At 58.7% G+C, this 22,707-nt stretch overlaps 2 protein-coding genes across 21 annotated transcripts in view; both read right to left on the bottom strand.

Annotated features, from left to right (window-relative positions):
* The window catches only part of CTTN (cortactin), a 32,317-nt gene extending 27,719 nt beyond the window's left edge, over window positions 1-4,598 (bottom strand). For 2 of the 3 annotated variants that reach the window (XM_051839159.2, XM_051839161.2), the window contains exon 1: window positions 4,448-4,598. The gene's annotated coding sequence lies outside the window, so the exon portion shown is untranslated. Of the gene's footprint in view, window positions 1-1,247; window positions 1,570-4,447 lie in introns of those variants that run through there. The other variant, XM_070061854.1, reaches the window with a different exon arrangement.
* A 4,683-nt stretch (window positions 4,599-9,281) lies between these two features.
* Window positions 9,282-22,707, bottom strand: part of PPFIA1 (PTPRF interacting protein alpha 1) — a 104,353-nt gene continuing 90,927 nt past the window's right edge. For 11 of the 18 annotated variants that reach the window (XM_070061187.1, XM_070061265.1, XM_070061409.1 and 8 more), the window contains 7 exons: window positions 18,466-18,641; window positions 18,284-18,381; window positions 16,531-16,706; window positions 15,248-15,316; window positions 14,348-14,513; window positions 11,400-11,469; window positions 9,282-10,540 (listed from right to left, as the gene is read on the bottom strand). In XM_070061187.1, coding sequence (XP_069917288.1) covers window positions 11,411-11,469; window positions 14,348-14,513; window positions 15,248-15,316; window positions 16,531-16,706; window positions 18,284-18,381; window positions 18,466-18,641 — 744 coding nt within the window. In that variant the 3' untranslated portion in view covers window positions 9,282-10,540; window positions 11,400-11,410. The remainder of the gene's footprint in view (window positions 10,541-11,399; window positions 11,470-14,347; window positions 14,514-15,247; window positions 15,317-16,530; window positions 16,707-18,283; window positions 18,382-18,465; window positions 18,642-22,707) is intronic. The other 7 variants (XM_070061318.1, XM_070061349.1, XM_070061631.1 and 4 more) reach the window with 1 other exon arrangement.

The raw sequence follows: 22,707 nt of genomic DNA, 5'->3' as shown, positions 1-22,707 counted from the left end.
TGTCCCACAGCACCTGACGTCCCACCCGGGACCCCCTGTCTACAGACCTCAGCCGCCCACGGTCCCGACCACCGGGGAAGGGTCTCTGCACACGCCTGCGAGGGGCTGACTTCCCCCCAGCCCAGGATGGAGGCGGCTGTCCTCGCCAGTTACTCTCTCACTCGTCGGAGACTGGTAGGGCGCCATCCGCCCTGACCCTTCCGGAAGCTGCTCCGGCACCGGGCAGGTGGGCACGTCTCCCACCGCACACCCTGGGCTGGCGGCTCCGCCCACTTTCAGCAGAACCTGCAGAGGCTGCACTGCCCGCCGGGGAGCAGGGAGGGGAGCGCCTGCCCCTCCACGCCAGAACTCTGCCTCCCTCCTCGGCCTGTCACAGGCGCCGACCCTGGACTTCCTTGTGGGACAGCACAGGCCCTGCCCCGTCAGAGGGGCTCTGCCTCCCACCCAAGGAGAAAGAGCAGGAGACGGCTCACAACACGCGAACCCTCCTTCCTGGCTGCCCAGAAAACGCTGCCTGCGCACAGCCGTGCAGAGGAGGGGCCGGCATCCGGGCGCGATCCCGGCTGCAGGGGGCAGGACTCCGAGAGCTCTCGGCCAGGTCTCCGGGAGCCGCCCAGGCCTAACGCGGCCGCGTGGGGCAGCGGAAGCAGGACGGCGAGCCGCGCAGCGCCGTCACCAGCGCCGCCAGGAGTGTGGCCGTGCCCGCTCCTTCCGCACGCCGACTCCGGCCTCGCCACCGCCCCTCGGAACCTCGGCGGGCTTCTCTGCTTCTTCTGTTCACTGATTTTATGACGCTGCTAAAAACAAAATTCTCCCACTGGGCCACTTTTTTAAATACGTAAGGAAAACACCCCTTGAAGGGATCACGACGTGGCTGGGAGAAAAGGCAGCGGAACGGGAGTCTCCCGGGACACGGAGCGCCCTAGACCGAGCACACACACGTGGGCGCCCGTTCTGGGAACAAGGCTCACGGCCCAGACGGCGGCCCAGCCACCACCACCTCTGCTTCAAGCCCACAGCCGCCTCCCCGGGCGCGCACTGCTGAACGCCACGTGCAAGCTGAAGAGGCCCCGTGCGCTGGGAGCAAGCCCGGCACCGGCAGGGCCGCTGGCACCCCCGCCGGGGACGGGGCTGGCGCTCAGGGGCTCCCGGCCCAGCGGTTTGCCCCTCCTCTCTCCCCAGCCCTCCCCAAGTCCTGACTTCTGCCAGGGCTGCTCGGGATACACAGCAAGCGTCTGAAGACCCACCGAGGCAGCTCCCTGAGCAGCTACGGCCCTCCCAGCAGTCTAAATCTGAAAAATAAAACGTGGTAAGAATAACTGATGGAAACCAACCTCGGGCTCTGTTTCTGGACTGCTACCCCACACCACACCCAAAAACTCTCTGACCCACGGACTCAAGTTCTAACGTGACCTCGAGTCTGGCAGTGGTTCCTCAGACGGACATCAAAGACCCAGGAAAGGAAACCCGACACAATGGACACGTAGAAACCGCGCTCCGGAGGACACGGCGGCGAACGTGGACCAGGACCCCCTGCCGACCCCCGGATGCCCGGGCAGAAAGGGCAGGCTGCCCCCGGGGAGGACCTTTCTCCACAGGTACGAGCCCAGGTGGGAAAAGACGTCCAATTTCACTGTCAGGGCAGTACCCGTCCAAGCCACAGTGAGAGGCCCCTTTCCCCACGACAGTGAGCGCGGGTGAGGGCGTGGGGACACGGAAACCTTCTCACGCTGCTGGCGGGAATTCCTGGAAAGGTTAGACCGCAGGACCACATGACTCAGCAAGTCCACTCCTGGCACTGCCCCGGAGAAACGGAAGCACACCCAAACACTGAGGACAGCCAAAAACGCAGAAAACCAGCCACACGTCCGACTGATGGATGGACACATCCCACGGGGGCTTGTGCACAAGGAGCGATGACTCAGCAGGAAGAGGAAGGCGGCAGGAGCACCGGTGATGGCCGGGGCACAGCTCTGGCAGGGGGACCGGCGAGGGCAGGGGCATGGGCGACGGCAGGGGCACGAGTGATGGCAGGGGCACGGGTGATGGCAGGGGGACAGGCAACAGCCGGGGCACAGCTCTGGCAGGGGCACAGCTACAGCCGGGGCACAGGCGACGGCAGGGGCACAGCTACAGCCGGGGCACAGGCGACGGCAGGGGCACAGCTCTGGCAGGGGGACAGGCGACGGCAGGGGCACAGCTCTGGCAGGGGCCAGCCTTGGAAGCAGACACAGGACTGTGTATTACCACGCCATTTGCATCAGACATCCAGAGGTGTCTGATGGGGACAAGCAGCCCATCAGTGGCCGCCCAGGGCTAGTTCTCAGGTTGCTGCTGGTGATGGCCGCACGACTCCGCGAGTATACGCACAAGAATCACCACCATGCACCCTTTCAGTGGGCGGAGTCTACGCTGTGTGAATTAGTATCTCAGCAAGGCCACAACAAACAAAAAAATAAAATACTGTCCCCAGAAGCAAGCACCCCAATCCAGCACCACCAATGGTGGCGTGCACGGACAGGAAGCAACCGGGCCCGCGTAAGCAGAGGAAAACAGCACCAGAGAGGCGCGCCTTCGAGAAAGCCCTGGATCGGGCTTCCCCGAACCTCACCAGCTCAGCACAGCGGGAGCCACGCAGAGCCACGCTCCACGGGCACTTCCTGCAAGGAGACCCCGCCCTCCCCACGCCTGGCCCCAGCAGCAGGATGGGACAGCAGTGCCAGGGCTCAGCCCCGCCCCGCCAGGACAGCCGCCCGGTGCAACACAAGGCAGGACCAGCCCTCAGGGGCGAGGCACACATCCAGGGTCCCACGTCCTGAGCACCCAGTGTTCTCACTGCCACTCAAAGCCTTCAGTGCTCCGAACAGTCCATCAAAATGCCTCGATCAGGTCAGCCGTCACAGAGGCAGAGCTGCAGGAGGCTGGGGCCCCCTATCAGGAATCTCTCTTTGGGGCCAGTGCTGTGGCCTAGCGGGTAAAGCCACCGCCTGCAGTGCCGGCATCCCGTGTGGGCGCTGGTTCGAGTCCCAGCTGCTCCACTTCCGATCCCGCTCTCTGCTGTGGCCTAGGAAAGCAGTGGAGGACGGCCCAGTTGCTTGGGTCCCTGCACCCTTGTGGGAGACCAAGAGGAAGCTCCTGGCTTCAGACTGGCACAGCTCTGGACGTTGTAGCCATTTGGGGCGTGAAGCAGCCTTTCAAATAAATAAAATAAATCTTAAAAAAAAAAAAAAAAAAAAAAACAAGGCCGGCGCCGCGGCTCACTAGGCTAATCCTCCGCCTGCGGCGCCGGCACCCCGGGTTCTAGTCCCGGTTGCCCCTCTTCCAGTCCAGCTCTCTGCTGTGGCCCGGGAAGGCAATGGAGGTTGGCCCAAGTGCTTGGGCCCAGCACCTGCGTGGGAGACCAGGAGGAAGCGTCTGGCTCCTGGCTTCGGATGGGCACAGCGCGCCGGCCGTGGCGGCCACTGGGGGGTGAACCAACGGAAGGAAGACCTTTCTCTCTCTAATCTGCCTGTCAAAAAGTCTGCAAGCCCCAGCCTCCATGCCGACCTATCTCCGTCTTCCCAAGTCCTCGAGGATCTGGCAAATACTCCAGCCAGGACCGACTCCAGGCTCTGGGGCCGGTGACTCACACACGGGGCGGGCGGGCGGGCAGACCCAGGGGCGGGGCCGCCTGCCCCCACTGCCCTTGCTGGACAGGGCTGGGGTCCGCAGCCCCGCGGAGCCGGTCAGGCCTCCACAAAGCCCCGTCCGGCCAGGTCCAAACCAAGCCCGGAAGGGCGTGGGCACCATCCCGCAGAAAATGGGGCGCCCGCCCCCCCGGGGCCGCCGTGTGCCGACTGCAGTCCCAGGAGCCCCGGGCCCCTCACCGCGACCCTGCCGCGGGCCACAGGTCCCCACGGAGCAAACACAAGTCCCCAAGGCGCCTTTCTGGACGCTTGCAACAGGCCCGCGAGGTCCCGCCGGCGCGGCTGCGTGGCGCCGCACCTCCACTGACCTGGTTGCAAACCCCACCTCGCCTGCGGCCCCGCTGCGCCCACGCCGGGCCCCCGGAGCGCCGCAAGTCGCCACCTGCGCCCACGACAGCCGACCCCCGGCCCCTAGGACCCCAGACCCCTCCTCTCGGGCCCACGCCCCCTCGCCCTGTGCCCCCGGGCCGCCGGCCGCCCATCCCCTCAGGCCACCGACCCTTCCCCCCGGAGCCCGGGCCCTCTCCCCTCCCCCAGACCCCCGCCCCTCGCCGCCAGGCCCCCGGCCCACCCTCGGTCCACCGACCCCCGCCCCCGCCCCGCCGCAGCCCGGATAAGCCTCGCCCGCCCTCCCCCGCGCCGAAACCGCAGGCGGAAGAGCGGCGAGACCGCGGCTTCCTTCCCGTTTCGGGGCGCCGTCGCCCCGGGACCGCAGTCCAGGGACGGGCCTCGTGCCCGGCGCAGCCGCCGCGCGCCCTCACCGCCTCCCGGGGTCCGCGCGGCCGCCGTCCGGCCCTGGCTCCCTCCGCGCCCGCCGCTCCCAGCGCCGCGACCCACTTCCGGTTCCGCGGGGGCGGGGCTGCATCCGGGTCCGCGCGAGGCCACGCCCCTCCCCGCGCCGCGCCGGGGCCCGGGGCTGCCCAGCGCTGGGCGGCGGTGCGAGTGCAGGGGAGGGGGGCAGAAGGCGCGGGGCGGGGGGGAGGAGGGAGGCCCTTCTTCCCCCACCTTGCACCGACCCAGCCGTGTGCCTGGCCGTCCTCGCGGCCCCCCGGGACAGACGTGGGACGCGGCCGGAGGGCCCTCCAGCCTTCAGGGGAGGCGGGCGCTAGCTACAGACGTGCAGTCGGGGGGTGCCTGGGGACTCCGCTGCGGGAAAGCAGGGCCTGAGCCCCCCGGGAATTCACCGGGTAATGGGATGGGGGGCGGCGATCGCTCAGCCCGGCGCAGCGGAGGCACGGCGTGCAGCAGCGCCCGCTCACGCAGAGGGCGAAGGGGCACGGCAAGGACCTTGACCAGTTACAGAGCAATTATGTATGCATTTGAGAGAATTATTTATGCATTGCGAGAGAAGTAGCTTCTTCTGCTGCTTCACTCCCCGAAATGGCCACAGTAGCCTGGCTGGGCCCGAGCCGGGGTCCCACCCTCCAGGCTCCCAGGTCGGGGGCAGGTGCCCCTGTACTGTCCCAGGTGCATCAGTGGGGGAGCTGGATAGGAAGCGAAGCCCACCCCGGGGGGGGGGGGGTCCTGGCAGGAAGCTGAGCAGGGGTGTGGGAGCTCCCTGTGGCTGGCGGTGAGGTTGGGAAGGGGGCCAGGGAGGAGGCTGGCACAGCCAGGTGAGACACAGCCAAGTTCACAGTGAAACTGAGGATGGCGGGGGCAGGGGCAGTGTGGGGTGGGGCAGGAAATATCGAGTCTTAAAAGAGAATTTGAAATAAAAATAAAAGATGACTTTCACAAAGCGAACACACGGGCGAGATTTTATTTATCTCAGTAAGGAACAAAGCAGTAAGAGGAATGCAGAAATGCCTTCACAACCCGTCTGGCCAGAGGGCCACAGTCCATCACTCCTGACCACCGACTTGCATTTCTCTGAACGAGGATTATTTAGAGATTTGCTTTACTGGGACCGGCGTGTGGCCGAGCTGTTAAGCTACCACCTGCGATGCTGGCATCCCGTGTGGGCGCCAGCTGGAGTCCCGGCTGCTCCACTTCTGATCCAGTGTCCTGCTAATGGCCTGGGGGAGCCGCAGCAGGTGGCCCGAGGGCTTGGGCCCCTGCACCCACGTGGGAGGCCAGGATGAGGCTCCTGGTTCCTGGCAATGACCGGCCCCAGCCCTGGCGGTCTGGTCGCAGCTGTTGGGAGAGTGAACCAGCGGAGGGGAGTGCCCGTGCTCTCTCCCTTTGAAATAAACAAGAGTATGTGGGAGTGTTTCCAGCAGGACCCCCAACGCAGCCCCCAGGACCTCAGGATTCGCCCATGTCTGCAGATGGGACTGAGCTGAAAGGAGGTCACTGTGCTGGGCCCTGATCCACTGGGACCCCTGCCACCCCTGGACCCGGGACACAGGCAGAGGCCGCGGAGCCGTGTGGCAGCAGCCGGCGGAGACCCAGGCCTCCCTCGGTGACGGCGTCCCCACATCCACAGGCACGGTCTGTCCCTCCAGCCTCCATAAAGTGGTGCAGAAATGGCACTTGGGGCCTTGCCCGCGGCCAGGAAGCTGTGAAGTGGCCCAGACGGGCCTCCTGGAGGTGCCGAAGCCGCGGGAAAGAGTGCCGAGGAATCGCCCGCCGGCGATGCCAGCCGCCTCCGGCCCCAGCTGGTGACTACAGTCACGGCACGATGCCAGCAAAGACCAGCAGACCCCAAGAAATCCCAGTGACGGTGTCGACCCGCTGGGCCAGGACAAACAACGTCTTCTCTACTGAACCTTGGGGTGGAATTAGGAAAACAGCCAATGGCGAGGAAAACCTAGAGAAAAACTCCAAGACGATGTAGGAGTGTCTTTCATGCATGAGAATGTTCCCCTGGGGCTGCTGTGTGGCGCAGCAGGTAAAGCCACCGCCTGCAGTGCTGGCATCCCAGCTGGGTGCCGGTTCGAGTCCCGGCTGCTCCATTTCTGATCCAGCTCCCTGCAAATGTTCCTGGGAAAGCAGCAGAAGATGGCCCAAGTCTTTGGGCCCCTGCACTCGCGTGGGAGTGGCTTCAGATTGGCCCGGCTCCAGACACTGCAGCCATTTGGGGAGTGAACTCTCCTATCCAACTCTGCCTTTCAAATAAATAATCTTAAAAAAAAAAAAAAAGTTCCCGTCCTGCATCAGTGTGTGATGCATCACCCCAAAGTGGAGCAAAGCAGCTGCCAGTGTGTCTTATCTATGTCCATCTACCTGGAAGGCAGAACGAGAGGAAAATCTTCCATCTGCTCCTTCACTCCCCTAACATCCATGACGGCCAGAGTTAGACCAGGCTGACGCCAGGGGCCAGCAACTCTACCCTGTCCTCCCTGTTTGGAGAGAAGGGGCCCGGGCACTTGAGCCATCAGCTGCTGCCTCTCAGGACGCATTATCAGGACGCTGGATCAGAAGCAGAGCAGCCAGGACTTGACCCGGCCCTTTGATGCAGGAGTCGCAAGCAGTGGCTTAGCTTGCTGGGCCACACGTCCTCCCCAGTGACCACTAACACGCTCCCGGGCAGTGCACTCCGGGGACTGCTCACCTCTGCCCCCGCTGGAGCCGGCTCTCGTGACTGGCCACGGCTGGGAAGAACTGACTCGGGCCGTGCGTCCAGGGCCTCGAGTTTCTCCTCTCCTCTCCCCATCGGGCCTGTGGGGACTGGCGTTTCCAAGTCGGTTGCTTCACCTACCCGTCTGGCACCCAGGGTGGGACGGCAGGAGGCCCTCCCTCCCAGCATGCTGGTCTCGGGGCGCTGCCACCTCCGACTTCCTGGCTTATTTCTTCCAGGCCAGGAGATCCACGGAGCCCAGGGGGAAGCTGCAAGACCGCGTGGCCCAACGTCAGAGGTTCAAGTTCACGGACAAAACGGAATTAAGAGGCGAGCTGGAGCTGGCGTTGTGGCACCGCCTGGCACAGCTGCCTCCCGTATCCACCAGCCTGGTTTAGTCCCGCCATCCTGTCAAAGACCAAGTGCCAGACTCTTGGGTCCAGCCTGGCCCGGGCTGGCTGTTGCAGGCATTTGGAGAGCGGAGATTTATGCCTTTCAAGTAAACACAAAAATAAAAACAAGCGAAAGAAACTACGCTGTTGGAGAACTGGGGACTGAAGCCCCTGCCGACCTGCAGGCTTTCCAACCCCACGATCCCTAAGTGGCGCCCTTTCACCGTCTTCTCGAGGCGAGAACTGTGGCCGTGGCCGTCGTGGTCCCTCACCGAGAACCAGGAGCTGGGTTCTGTCAGCTTCTCCAAAGGTGAGGAGCGAGACCGGGTGAGCACAGCCCCCCCAGGAACCAGGCCACAGCAGCTGCTGCCCGGGAGCCCCGTGGGAAGAGGGCATCACCTAACAGGGCCGCTGCCTTGGTGTCGCCAGCAGGCCCGGGTGGGGAGCAGCCTCGGTCCGATCCCTAGCAGGCAGCAGGTGCGTGCAGTGACTGTGAGGACACCCGAGGCCCCGGGCCGGGGCCGCACAGGGAAGCCTGGCCCTGTTGGTGTGAGACGCAGCCCGCACAGCCAGGACTGGCCCAGCACCTCTCCTGGTTGCTTTCTTGGCTTGTTTCAACTGACTTTAAAAAGAAAATGCACAGAAGTACTGAGGAATTAATGAAATGTTTGATAACACACAACTTATGAATCAGTGATCAACTGCCCTTGCTTCTGTTTCTCCTGAGGCTTTAACCTACGCAAGGCCTGTCTGGCTCTGTTCAGCTCTGGGAAAAGCTGGAGGGCGTGTTAATATCATGTATCTCATTTTTAAAGATTCATTTGGGCGTCTCCTGCTGCCTTCCCAGGCGCGTCGGCAGGGGGCTGGCAGGGAGGGCCACCTGGAACTAACACAGGTGTCTGAAGCAGCACGCGGCAGCGTGACCCACGCGCCCCACCGTCTTAGACCTCACAGTTAACCCCGGTCCAGGAGGCACGGCGGCTGCCCCCAAGCTAAGCCAGCGCACAGGCTCCACGGAGAAAAGCAGGAATTCCCTGGCAGCCGTTCTGATGGAAACAAGCTGCAATGTGTTCACCCGCAATGAAACCAAGTCATGCGGAAGCGTCTGCCGCCCACAGCGAGGCACGCGGCAGGAAGACAGAAAACGAGACGAAAGTGGCGGTGGCCACCCAGACCCTGCCGGGGGCTCTGGGCATCCCCAGGCCTGAGGGCCGCACCCTTCCCTTGTCCTAGAACTGTCAGCCACCCTCAGAACCACTGCCCGACTTTCTTCCCAGGAATGTACCTCCAGCCCTGCAGCTGGGGTGGGCCCCCGACTCAGGACTTGGTTTGGGCGACCAGACACCCAGGCTTCCTGCTCCCCCATGGACGGCTGCGGGGGCCACTCCCGAGTGGCCGGCTGAGAAAGCGTGGCTGGGACATGCCCCCACACACTCCTGGGCTCCTCTTCAGGCCAGTGCCACACAGAGACTCGCCCTGAGCCCACCCATTTCTGTTCTTGGGTCGGGCCGACCACCCGTCTCCCGGGGTACTGGTGAGATGGGGTCTCTGGACCTCCAGAGCAGAGGGCGGGAGCTGCCTGGTGGTCCCCGGATGGAGTCCTTATCCTGCGTGTCCGTCTTCCAGCGTCTTTACTGCGCGCATTGACTGATCAGTGAAGTGAGACTCGCCCCCCGGGGGATAAAGCAGCCGCGCGCTCGCCACTCAGGCTGCTGTCTTTATTGGCAGTGGAAATGCTTCAGTACTTTATTGAAAGAAAGCAATAAATACTGTGATAAAAACAGTTCAAAAGTAGACTGTACAGACTCTGTCACGGAATCGGGGAGGTCACAAGGATCCAGAGATCACAACAGGCACCAGGAGCTCGCAAGTGGGTTCAAAGCGGAGGCCAACGCCGAAGGACGCGCGTCTGCGCACCGGCCGCGGGACGCACCACGGGCCTGACCTGACGCGCTTCTCGCTGGCCTAACAACACGCCATTTAGAAGTAAAAGCCACATCTGCTACTTCTGCAGTCCAAAATGGCTGTAGCATCAGAATCTAAAAAGGTACGACTAGGTCCACTCTTTCCGCATGTTTACAAACAAACGTGGAAGCTGATTTGCGTAAGAACGGTAAGGCCTTTATTAGATTGCACCACATGTGTCCGAGATGAGAGCACACTGCGTGGTGATTGGTCCTCGGTGAGCAGCTGTGTGGGCGGCTCCCACCGCCCCCCACCCCTGCTCCTGGCTCATGAGTGTGGCTCCCGGCTCAGGGCTGGAAGGGTCCCCGGTGCGGAGAGCTCTCCGCAGCGCTCTGCAGGCCCTTCCAGCCCCGACTTTTAGAAGCTGACACTGAACACCAGAGATTTTAAATCTGCTCAGGCTGCAGAATAAAGCATTGCTTGCTAGAAAAAAAGTACAGTTAAGGTCAGTCTTTAAAATATGACAATAATCGCTGGACATTAAATCTGCTTGTTTCCAAATGATTGTTGTAGAGCGAGGTAAAGGACGCACACTGCTCTGTCGTGACTTTACAGACGTAGTAAAATCCCCTTCTCTGTCGTGGTTTCTCATCCCCAGATCAAACAGTGATAATTACAATAATGCATAATTTACAAAAGCCCTATATTTGTTCATAGGATTTATACATACAAGCATTACAGTACATTCATTTCAAAGACCAACATTAGGTATAAGAACATGAATTGATTTCACAGGATATTTATAGCCTGGATATACATGAAAAAGGGAACTATATAAATGAAGGCCATAAGTTTACATAAATATAAGAAACATTAAATTCTAAAATATTTTCTCTATGGTATTCATGAATTTTTCACTAATTAAAAACTCTGTAATAAAATATCTCAGGGTCCATGTAACAAGTATCAACAGGTTAAAGATTCCACGGGAGTCCAAGGCGGCGCGTCTGCTGGGTCCCCAGCGCTGCAGAATCATCTGTAGAAGTAGTGCGGGTACACTGGGGACAGAAGCAGGGGCAGCCTCAGCGCAGGTGTGCGGGAGAGGCGGTGCCTCCTCGCAGGCGCCCCGCCCACCCCGCCCTCCCCCCGCCCTGCTTTGCCAACCGCAGGCAGAACATCACGGAGGCTGCCGCCTGGTGAGAATACTTCGTCTGACCGCATCTGGACCGATGCGTAGAAAAGTCACCACTAAAACAGAGGTAATGAACCCACCGAAGGGTCTCAGCTGAGAACCGGGAACCGAGTGGAGCAGACCCAGCTGCAGGTTCCGCCCCCGCCCCGCCCGGCCAGCAGGGGAGGCAGTGCCACCCACTGGGTCACCAGAGCCTGGGGCGGCAGCGCGGCCTGGCCGCTACACGCCGCCCTCTGCAGCAGCTAGTTAGTGCCCAGGGTCCTGGAGCCTCATGACGTGAGGCACGACTGGACACAGAACCTGGGGGCGCGGGGCGCGTGGTGGGGGCGGGAGCTGCTAACAAAGCAGCCCAGGGCCCCGCACGTGCACGAGGACACCAGGGTCGGTGCCTGGGCACAAGCCGCCCCCGGCTGCCGCCTCCGCTGTGCTGCGCTCAGTCCCCGCCAGTGCTGCAGCAGACCCTTAAAGTGGGCAGCATTTTCAGGTTTAAGGAAAGAGTGGAAATACATGTTTCTCCTTAAAAAATGAGGACACACCAGCAATCTCCCTATGATCCACTCTAACACCAAGATTATCTCAATGGGCGCAGAGAGCTAGTGACTCTCCCCAGTCAACGGAGGCTGCCCGTCACGGCGGGGCCAGAACCCCGAGCGGCCCTGTGGCGGTGCCCGCGTGCCCACGGCCGCCCCTGTGCCCAGTGCAGGGCCGCGCTGCTCCCCACTCACCACAGGAGGCTTCAGCAGGAGTAAGTCCTGACTGCGGCCGAGTCCAGCCTCTGCGCTCCCGATGAGCTGCCTGCCGACCCACAGGAGGAAGCGGGAAGCGTGCAACACAGCGTGCAGTTAGTCTCACACAAGCACACACACGTTTCCACACCATCAGGCACCTGCTGAGGGACCTGGGAGACCCTGGAGCTCAACTCCAAAACACAAGTGAAGTCTCAAGGGAGAGAGAACCGCTGTTGAGGGGCCGGCGCTGTGGCACAGAAGGTACAGCCACGGCCTGCAGCACCAGCATCCCACATGGGCGCCGGTTCAAGCCCGGCTGCTCCACTTCCAATTCCAGCTCCCGCTGTGGCCTGGGAAAGCCGCAGAAAATGGCCCACGTGCTTGGGCCCCTGCTCCCACGTGGGAGACCCAGAGGAAGCTCCTGACTCCTGGTTTTGGCCTGGCACAGCCCCAGGAAGTGCAGCCAACAGGGGAGAGACCAGCAATGGAAGATTTGTCTTTCTCTCTCTGTAACTCTGCCTTTCAAATAAAGAAAGAAAGAAAAACACTTCTGAATGCACATTTGCATAAATGACAACTACCTAAAGTGACCACTTTCTTTCTCTGATGGTCACGCAGGGCAGAGGTGGCCTGGGCCCCGGCCCAGCTGGAAACCTCCCTGTGTGCACTCACGGCCCCGGGGGGCTGAGAGCAGGTGCGCAGGCTACAGACATGAAAACAGCCCAGTCGCGGGCTCTGCAGAACGCCGCAAGCCCCCTGCGCAGCCAGTCCCTAGGCCTGACCCTCACCAGCTGGCCAGGGAACTTTCAAGGGTCTGTGGCTCCCGGAGAACACTTTATCAGGATCCTGCCAGGGGCCCAGAAAGGACGCTAACACACGGGTGCCATGGCAACACCGGCAATCGTCTGAATCCTTCTCGGTCTAGGAGCCCAGGAGACGCTGGAATTCACTTTACATCCTGTCACTTAAGAAGCTGCGAAATCATGCATTTACCAGGCTTACGCTTAGTTATCATCGAAGTGTAAAAAGCTGTCTTTTGCACAACACAGTCCCTGTACTTTCTCCTACATTTATTTCTAATGTATCTGAATGTCGCTGCAATGTCTTTTTGGTTTTTTTGGTTGTTTGTTTGTTTTGTTTTGACAGGCAGAGTGGACAGTGAGAGAGAGAGACAGAGAGAAAGGTCTTCCTTCCGTTGGTTCACCCCCAAAATGGCTGCTATGGCAGGAGCGCTGCGCCGATCCAAAGCCAGCAGCCAGGTGCTTCCTCCTGGTCTCCCATGGGGTGCAGGGCCCAAGCACCTGGGCCATCCTCCACTGCACTCCCTGGACACAGCAGAGAGCTGGACAGGAAGAGGGGCAACCAGGACAGAATCCGGCGCCCCAACCGGGACTAGAACCCGGTGTGCCGGCGCTGCAGGCGAAGGATTAGCCTAGTGAGCCGCGGCGCCGGCTGCTGCAATGTCTAACGGGGAGATGTAGTTTATGAAGAAAACAAATCGAAGCCACAGGGAAAATAACTCCATTCAGAAAACTCAGTGAGTCCACAGAGACAAAGTTAGAGGCCAAGTCAGAGTTCAGATTTATAAGAATTACGCGCAGGTCCCATTGGAGGGAAAATGCTACTTTCTAAAAAGTTGCTAATTAAAAGACACTAAGTAATTCCCCCTCTCCCAAGTATAGTATCCAACTGGGCAAAACAAAGCACACAAACCCTTTTTATTAAAAAGTAAGCCACCCTCACTTAAAAGTGCTCAGCTTAATAAGACTTTATATAAATGTACATTTCTCGGATTCCTACACAGGCTAGTGAGAGTGAAATTTACAAACCTACTTCAGGGAGGGGCTGACGACAGAAAAAACTCTAAAACCCCATGGGCACAGCTTTCCAGCGGGAGGGGCGCTGCCCCCCGGACAGCGGGGCTCCCTCAAGGGCCTGTGAGAGCCGACAGAGGGCCAGTTCCTGGACGGCTCATTTAATACTCAGACACCCTGAGAGGAAGACGCTCCTGTGAAGGCACTGTCCACGGCTCACTCGAGGCCACGCACCACTGGAGGCAGAGCCCGCCGCAAGCCCTGGCAGGCGGGCTCTCAGTCATGGAGCCAAGGCAGAGCAACTGTCAGCTCTCGCCTGTGCTGGGCCAAGTGCCCTGGGGGTGCTCTCGGGCCCGCTGGAGCCACCGCCAACTTCCCGAGGCTCACCCTCTGCCTCCCTGCCCTCGTGCACGCCACGGAACAGCAGAAAACCTCCTCACAGAAGCGGGAACTGCCCCTCTGCTTCAAATAAGCCAGCAAATTTCTTTTAAAGCAGGAAGTTGTGTGCTATTTAAAATGTACGCAGTCAGGCCGGCGCTGTGGTGTAGTGGGTTAGGTCGCCACCTGCAGCACTGGCATTCCACATGGGCATTGGTTCGAGTCCTGCTGCACCTGGGAAGGCAGTAGAAAATGGCCCAAGTGCTTGTGCCCCTGCACCCGCATTGGAGACTTGGAAAAGCTCCTGGCTCTGGTCAGGCCCAGCTCTGGCTGTTGCGGTCATTTGGGGAGTGAACAAGTGGATGGAAGCTCGCTCTCTCTCTCCCACTCTGTCTCCCCTCCCCGTAACTCTGTCTTTCAAATGAACAAATAAATTAGGGTGGAGAGAAGCCCTGGGTATGAACCATGTAAGTCACGTAGTGTGAGGCTGCCACGTTGCCACGGCACGAGGGAGCCGCCGGTGCTGCCCGGTGCACACCTGAGGACCTGAGCTCCTCACGCTGACCCAACAGACGGGAGTGGCCTGAGGGCCTCATCGCTACCTCTGCATAGCAAACGTTAGCAAGAACTTGGCGGCAGTTACATCAGAGCATGCACCACCCTCCCAGACGCAGGCGGCTGCGGACCACTCATGTCCCAGACACAAGACCGCGCAAGCTCCCGCCCAGAGGCGCAGAGCGAGGCCCCACGTACCGTCCATCTGCATCTTCTTGGGCTGCACAGAGGGTGAAGACATGGAGGAAGTCACACGGAAGTTTGCAGGCAGCGTCTCTGCTGACCCAGCAGCCAGGCCGCGAATGTCCTTTGGTCTAAACTTTTTCCTCCAGGAAGGCGCTCTCCTAAAGCTCTTGTCATCGTCCTGGAGATGAAAGAACAGGAAGTGAAATGCATATAAAAAGGAAGGACAGACAGTGCTGACTCAGGAACCTGTGCTTTCTCTGTGCCTGCACCCCCTTCCGCATGACCAGGTAGACTTCAGGGTCAAGGGCAGGGTCATGCTCCTGACTGGGCCGGCCCCAGGATCCTCCCGAGCACTCTGCTAACTTGTCGCCACGTTTCCTGTCTCGCCGCACAGAGAGCACGTTCCTGACAGAGCGCTGTGCTTGTCCTAAGAGTTGTCAAAACATAAACAAGTCTGTGTGATGCCAGCTTTCTCTGCAGACATGGGTTCTATATTCTCCTTGGCAAACCGGAGCCTCACTGAGTGCCGAGGAAGAATGGGAATAAGTGGGTGAAACAGGAAGAAACTCACGTTGTTCCGGGACACAGCAGCCCTGAGCCCGGGACACAGGACCCCAGCTGCCCCGAAACACAACACCCAGGCCCCAGCCCCAGACTGCAGCCAGTGTTTCCACTCTGAGGATCAGTCTAAAGAGGTGTGAACATTTAACGGCAAAAATGAAGAGAAAACTGTGTCATGAAAATGTTGGTTTCTTAATGGTTCTTTTGCTGTGAATTTGGGAGAGCGAAGCTAAACTCAAGTAAATTTATCTCCAGTTTGAGAAGAGACGGCCTTGCTATGTGGCTGCCCTGAGAGTAATAAAGGAAGTTACATCTTACACAAATTTCAAAAACATCAGACCAGAAACTTACTTCATCAAACCGCCGGTCAGTCCCCATGACCAGAAGGTTGTTAAATTCTCTTTCCAAGACAGCTCGGGCCTGAAATCACAGAGCAACCACCAGCAAAACTTACATCACTCCAACCCGACTGATGTCAGCACACCACAACTGCCTTTTAAACCACGACACTTAAAAAGCTTATTCACTGCCCATAATAGTACTTTTTTTCCAACATTTATTTATTTGAAAGTCAGAGTTACACAGAGAGAGAAGGAAAGGTTGGGGGAGGGTGTCTTCCATCCGCTGGTTCACTCCCCAACTGGCCACACCGGCTGGGGCGGCGCCAATCTGAAGCCAGGAGCCAGGAGTGTCTTCCGGGGCTCCCACATGGGTGCAGAGGCCCAAGGACCTGGACCATCTTCTACTGCTTTCCCAGACCACAGCAGAGGCGGGATAGAAGTGGAACAGCCGAGACTCGAACCGACGCCCAAATGGGATGCTGGCACTTTACCCGCTTTACCCACTACATAACAGTATTTTAAATCAGGCTTTAAAGTGTCCCGGTTTTCAAATGGGCCCCTAAGTCAAAGAGAGTTACACAGTCCCTTACTCCCAGAGCACAGTTAACAGAATCTCCATGTGGCACACCTGGAAATACTTTCTTTCACCTAAGAACTAAAGATTCCACGCTGACAAGCGCCTGGACCGGAAGGGAAGGTTCTCCTGATGTTGTCTACTGCAGGGTTCCAGGGCACAGCTGTGGAGCAATGGGTTAAGTGCAGCTGCACCACCAGCAGTCCTCGCAGGTTCGAGTCCCAGCTGCTCCACTTCACATCCACTCCCTGCTAATGCACCCGGGAAAAGCAGGGCAAGGGGGCCGACATGGTGGCACAGCAGGTGAAGCCGCTGCCTGCAGCGCTAGCATCCCATACGGGCGCCGGTTCAAGTCCCGGCTGCTGCACCTCCGATCCAGCTCCCTGCTGATGCGCCTGGGAAAGCAGTGGAAGGTGGTCCATGTAGCTGGGCCCCTGCCACCAGCTGAACCAGTGGATTCTCCCTCTCTGTTTGCAACTCTGCTTTCAAATAAATAAGTGTTTAAAAAAAAAAAAAAAAAAAAGAAGGATGTTCAGACTTATAAGCAAATGGAAACATGATAGAAACACACTGGAGATTTAGCCCTCGCTGATCACGGAGCAGCACATCTCAGACTAGCTGAGCACAGAGGACCAGCCTCTGGGCACTGTCTGAAGTCCACCCTCCATCAACAACGGAGCACTCGCCCAGCCAGGCGGCGCGGCCGGGTGCCCACTCACCTGTGTATTCTGGGTCGGGATCTGCAGCAACAGGGCCAGCGCGCTGAAGTCGAAGGTCTCGTCCAGGGCCAGCAGCGCGCCGTGCACGCCGCTCTCGACAAGGTTGTTGGCGTACTCTTTCAGGCCGATGGACAGGATCCAGCGCATGACGCGGTCGTTGCTCCACACAAGCACGTCTGTAAACGGCAGTGGTGGCCACGCCCTTCAGAAAGCCGCCACCGCGTGCCCCCCAGGGCAGGGCCCCCAGTGCAGCCTCGCTCTCGGCCCTCCTAAGTGCTGCAGGCACTGCCACGGGGCGCCCGGGTGGGCACTGAGACGCGGCGCCCTGGCCCTGCTCCTTTCTAGGCACAGCCCACTCGCAAGTCCTCCGTGGGGACTGTGTCGCCTGCAGCAGGTTGAGCTGCTGCCTACCGGGCCAGCTCCCATACCAGAGTGCCAGGCTGAGTCCCCGCTGCTCTGCTTCCAATCCAGCTCCCTGCTAATGCACCTGCGAAGGCAGACGATGGCCCAGGCACGTGGGTCCCTGCCACCCACGTGGGAGATCCCAGTGGAGCTCCTGGGTCCTGGTTATGGCCTGACACAGCAGGTGGAAGCTGTGTGTGTGTGTGTGTGTGTGTGTGTGTGTGTCTCTCTTACTCTTTCAAATAAATAAGTAAATCTTAAAAAAAAAAAAAAAACAACACAGAAGCATTAGAAATTAGGGAGGAAAAAAGGAACTCCTCCTTCCAGTGAACAGTGGACAAAAGAACAACGACGCTCTCGTGCGAACGGTGTCTCCAGAGAACAGAAAACGGTGAGGGCGCAGGGCCCCTAACAAGGGGACTGTGAGGAACAGGACCCCCAGCGCACAGACTGGTGTCTCCTGAAGGCACCACTCCGGGGACACCTCCCATTACTGATTCCAAGCCTCTGTCGAGCCACTTACAAAGAGAGAAACCTGGAAACACACTCCAGCGTGTTAGAGACTGGGGGGAAGGGCTGATCTGATCTGATGCAAATTAACCAATTACAAAATCGGTTCTGTCAGCCATCTAAAAATAGCCGCTCTGTAAAAATACTTTCAGATGGCCGCCAGTCACTCTCAGGCAGCTTTCACCAACAGCAAATGAAACCAGCTCACACACTGCATTCCCAACATACACACATACGTGTGTGCGCGTGTGTGCGCGTGTGCATGCGTGTGTGTGAATGCAGACTCAAGGATTTCCATTATTCACGTCGACTCAATCATGACAAACCGCCCTGCCAGGGGATCCACCTTCCAGCCTCACACTGAAGACCAGGATGCCTGGCACCCTCCATCCCCGGCGTGAGTGCCCTGCCCCGACTCACTGAACGACGCTTGCTTCTCACCCCGCCTCAGACACTGAGAACCCTGTGACTCCACGTGAGCTCAGTGTCCAGGGGCGCTGGGTGGGCACCGCCTTCCTGACCCCTCCCCAGGGCCCACGCCCTCCGGGAGCACAGCCCCTGGCCCCCTTCAGTGCTCGAGGCCTTGGCCCCACCCCCACGCTGAGTTTCCCACGCAAGAATCGAGCGAGCAGACAGCAGGCACCTGCTCACCCACGCTCTGGGCACCCCTGGCAGAAGAGGACAGTGCCAGTCCCGAGACACCCCACCCACAGACCGAGGCCAGAGAGGAAGCGCCGGGGGCTGGGGTCCCCACACTATCTCCACCCTCACAGCCTGCCCCGATTCCTTCAACAGGAGCGCGCCGCGGCAGCCGGCACGGCACCACGCCCGCCGTACTAGCCTTTCACTTCGTGCTGGCTTTCCTCCCGCTTCCTCTCCAGCTCTTTGCGGTCGTAATTCAACCTTCGCAGGCACATGATTCCACACTGGAAGCTGTTCCTGCAGACAGGAGGAGAGAGGGCTACTCAGGACGGCCACAGACACGCCTCCCCGGCAATCAGTGAAACGCTTCCACCAAGCCACCTGTGAAAGCTGTCGACCATCTTCAGCTGCCCGCGGAGGTCCTTCTTGGTCAAGTGGTCCAGCATCCGGGCGTCCACGAGGCACTCCATGAAGTAGCTGCGGTACTGGGGAAGGCCCAGGCTGGGCAGCCACTCGTTGCCGATCCACTCGTGGTTCATGTCCCCGTACGCAAGCGTCTGCTTGTAAGGAACGAGCCGGGTCAGCGCCAGCCTGCCAGCCCGCACGCGGCCGCAGACGCTCAGCCGGCGAGAGCAGTGCCCTCTGTGGTTTCAGAACACGTGACTGAGCGCTACCTTTCCCAAGTCAGTAACACGTTACACAAGAGGAATCACGTCACGAGAATCTGATTCATCTGCAATACGTCTAACTTAACGAGCCGAAACTGTGACTGACCACAAGTTTCCTTTCTGAAATTATTTTTAATATGACAACAAAGCATGATCACGACTCATGAACAAGTTTGAAGGCTCAACTCTATTCATTCAAATAGCTGTGGCTGGTTTTAATTTTTAAAATGTACTTATTTGAAAGGCAGAGAGACACGGGGTGGGGGTGTTCCATCAGCTGGCTCCCTTCCCAGATGCCCCCCGTGTGCATGGCCCAGGCTGGGAACAAAGCCACAGGGCAGGAACACAGCCCTGACCCCTAGATGGCTACCAGGAGCCCAGCTGCTTCTGCCATCGCTGCAGACTCCAGGGTGCGCACCGACAGGCGGCTGGAGTCGGGCAAGGGAGGCAGGTGTTGAACCCCGCCACTCTGGTGTTCTGACCCACCGGGCCAAATGCCAGCCCTAATTTTATTTTTAACACTTGCTTTTCTAAGCAAAACATCTGCTAATTTCAGAATCAGCAAGAGTGAACTAAGAATGTTTAAGAAGACACAAAGCAACAACCAATAAGGCTGGATGGGGAAACAGATCAATTCAGAATCAGAGGCCGCCAACCCTCCTGCCTCGTAACTGACAGAACAGCCAAGAAACAGGAGTCAGAAAGGACGCGGAGCCTGAAACAGCACCACCAGGGACCCCGACTGACAGCTCACCTGCACTCTGCCCAGCAGAATGCAGCCTGTTCAGGGGCACATGGACAGTCTCCAAGGCAGACACATCTTTTTTAAAATCATTTTTTAATTTATTCATTTTATTTGAAAGGCAGAGTTACAGAGAGAGAGAGAGAGAGAGACAGAGAGAGGTCTTCCATCTGCTGGTTCACTCCCCAATTGGCCACAACAGCCAGAGCTGAGCCAATCCGAAGCCAGGAGCCAGGAGCTTCCTCCAGGTCTCCCACGCGGGTGCAGGGGCCCAAGGACTTGGCCATCCTCCACTGCTTTCTCAGGCAACAGCAGGGAGCTGGGTCAGAAGTGGAGCAGCCGGTACTCAACCCAGCACCCATATGGGATGCCGGCACTGCAGGCGGCACCTTTACACACTATACCACAGTGCCAGCCCCCAGACAAATTTTAAAATATTTAAAGACTGAAATCATACAAAGTTTTCTGGCTTCAACTAAATTAAAACAGAAATCAACAATGAAAACATATCTAGAACCCTCTCGAATACCTGGAAACTGACATCTGAGTGAACAGCCATGTGCCAAAGACGACATCACAAGGAAAACGAGAGATTTTAATCGAATGAAAGTTTAATTAAGTGAAAATTTAATTGAATTGAGTGTTTTAATGAATGAAAGTGAAAACATAATATATTCAAAAACTGTGAGAAACAGTTAACAGCCCGAGAGACATTTATGGGACTAAAATTCTTATACAGTAAATGCAGAAAGGCCTCCAATAAAAATGTGAAATAAAGAAACAAAACCCACAGCACGGAGGGGCGGAGTGCAGCTCAGCAGGGTGAGGCAGGGCTGATGAACCTGGCGCCCCACACGGGTCCCCTTAGAATCCGGGCTGCTTGGCTTCCGTGCCGGCTCCCTGCTAATGTGCCTGAGAAGGCAACAGATGGGGGTCCAAACACTTGAGCCCTGCCTCCCATGTGGGAAATCAGGATGCGTTCCTGGCTCCTGCTCTGGGCCTACCCCAGTCCTGGCCACTGTGGGCCCCGGGAGTGAACCAGCAGGTGCGTTCCTGGCTCCTGCTCTGGGCCTACCCCAGTCCTGGCCACTGTGGGCCCCGCGAGTGAACCAGCAGGTGGAGGCATTCGCACATGCTCGCTCTTTCTCTTTGCGACTCTGCCTTTGAATGAAGGAAGGAATGAATGATCTTAAAAAAAAAAAAAAAAAAGCATGGAGAAGGAAGAAAGCAAAAGAGCGCAAATCATGAGACAAAACCAGGACAATACTAGAAAAAAATACAACAGTCTTCATAAATACCAATAACATTAACAAGCCCTAATCATTGATTAAGAAAAAAGAGAAGCCACGAATTACCAAGGTCAACAGGAAAGAGGTGACATCAGTACAGATCCAGTAAACGTGCAGAGACCACAGGGCACCGTGCACAACACTGGGCCGCTCGGGAAGACAGACAGCCCACAACCAATAGGCCCTCCACTCACAGCCACCTTCTCTTTATCACACACCTGCACTCCAGGGGGCTTCCTCACTGGGGAACTCCACCATTTATCAAAATAAATGCATACAATCCACAACTCTACACAAACTGTTTCTTGAAAAAGAAGAAACATCCAACACACTACTGATAGCTACCCTAAAGACATTACAAATGCACATACGCAAAAGGATCCTAACCTTAGCAACCTTTAACTGAGCAATCAACAATGCGTTAACAGATTGAGCGATCCTGACCAGCAGGCTTTAGTACCCAGGGACACAGGTTGGGTCAACACTTCAAAGCAGTGAAGCTCACCGCTATCAAGAGACGGAGAAGCACAGGACACGCCGCCCCTCGGAAGGCGCAGGAAAAGCTCCTGCCAAGACCCCCTCCATTCACGGACGCCCGGCGGCCATCCAGGATGGAGGGAAGGTGATGCACCTGACACGGCTCCCACCACATGCTTCCCTTCGGACAGCGCACAGGGGAGGAGGCCCACCCTTGCCACTTCTACTCACACCGCCGTGGAAGTCCCGGTACTGTAACACAGGCGCTGGGAGAGCGCGCTGTCACCTGGGGTGACACGGGCGTCAGCACAGACAGGGGCTTTGAGAGCAGCTTCAGTCACGCACTAGGGCCCCAGGCAATACACAGCAAAGCCTACTTCTACATCCTAGGATTGGACTGAAATGCACTTTTCCAAACCCGTAAAATGCTCGAGGACGAGTCAGGGAGCCCGTGTGCGTGAGACGGCCCCTCGCTCTGCTCGCGGCTCCTCTACCGTCGGGCGCTGCCCTCACGCTCCACCTCCAATTCCAGCAAGACTGCTCAAGTTCTGACAGAAAAACATCAACTTCACTGCTCTCGCCAAGAACCACGCCCAGCGCCGGGCGACCTCCAGGATCACCACGACTTCACTCTCGGCTGCCTCTCAGAGACCTCACAGCCACAGCCTGAGCACCGGACACCAGTTTCCTGTCTTCTGGCTGTGCATCCTTTGTTTTTAAAGATTTATTTGAAAATCAGAGTTACAGAGAGGGAGGGAGACAGAGAGGTCTTCCAAGTGCTGGTTCACTCCCTAGATGGCCAGAGTGACGAGTACTACGCCCGGAGCCAGGAGCTCCATCCGAGCCCCCCGTGGGTGCAGGGGCCCAGGCACTGGGCATCCTCTGCTGCTCTCTCAGGCCACAGCAGGGGGCTGCACCAGAAGTGGAGCACCGGGGCACGAAGCAGCACCGCGGCGGAGGCTTCAGCCATCACACCGGCCCTACTGTGCGTTCTTACACGGCAGAGGCGGCAGGCCGCTCATCTCTGCACACGTGTCCTGCGCTCTACCCACAATCCTAAGGTGGGCAGCCACGGAGAACTGAGAGGATCAGGCTCGACCCTTGCAGAGCCCCCGCCCTGCGGGGCCGTCCTACCCCCTCCACCCTTCCCAGAGGCACACCGAGGCCTCGGCTCCTCAGGGCACGCTGAGTGTCACACACAGCCTGGCGCCAGGAGCGCAGGGCAAGGTGCACGCCTGGCGGGAGGGCTGCCACTGTCTGCTCACCGCTGGGTCCCCACACGGCCCCTCACCACTCGTCAAACTGGACACATCTCGCGGCTTTCTGCTCCTCCCGAGCATCCGGGGCCAGCAGGTGCCAGCTCCGGGTGGGCAGGCCCTGCAACTTCTACAAGAGGGGTGATGGGGCTGTGGCGGCTGTCACTGAAGACTGCACGCTGGCGGACCCT

Source organism: Oryctolagus cuniculus, chromosome 1 (assembly GCF_964237555.1).
Source record: "Oryctolagus cuniculus chromosome 1, mOryCun1.1, whole genome shotgun sequence".
Taxonomy (NCBI): domain Eukaryota; kingdom Metazoa; phylum Chordata; class Mammalia; order Lagomorpha; family Leporidae; genus Oryctolagus; species Oryctolagus cuniculus.
Note: the sequence above shows the minus strand (reverse complement) of the source record. Positions and strands in the feature narration are given on the sequence as shown.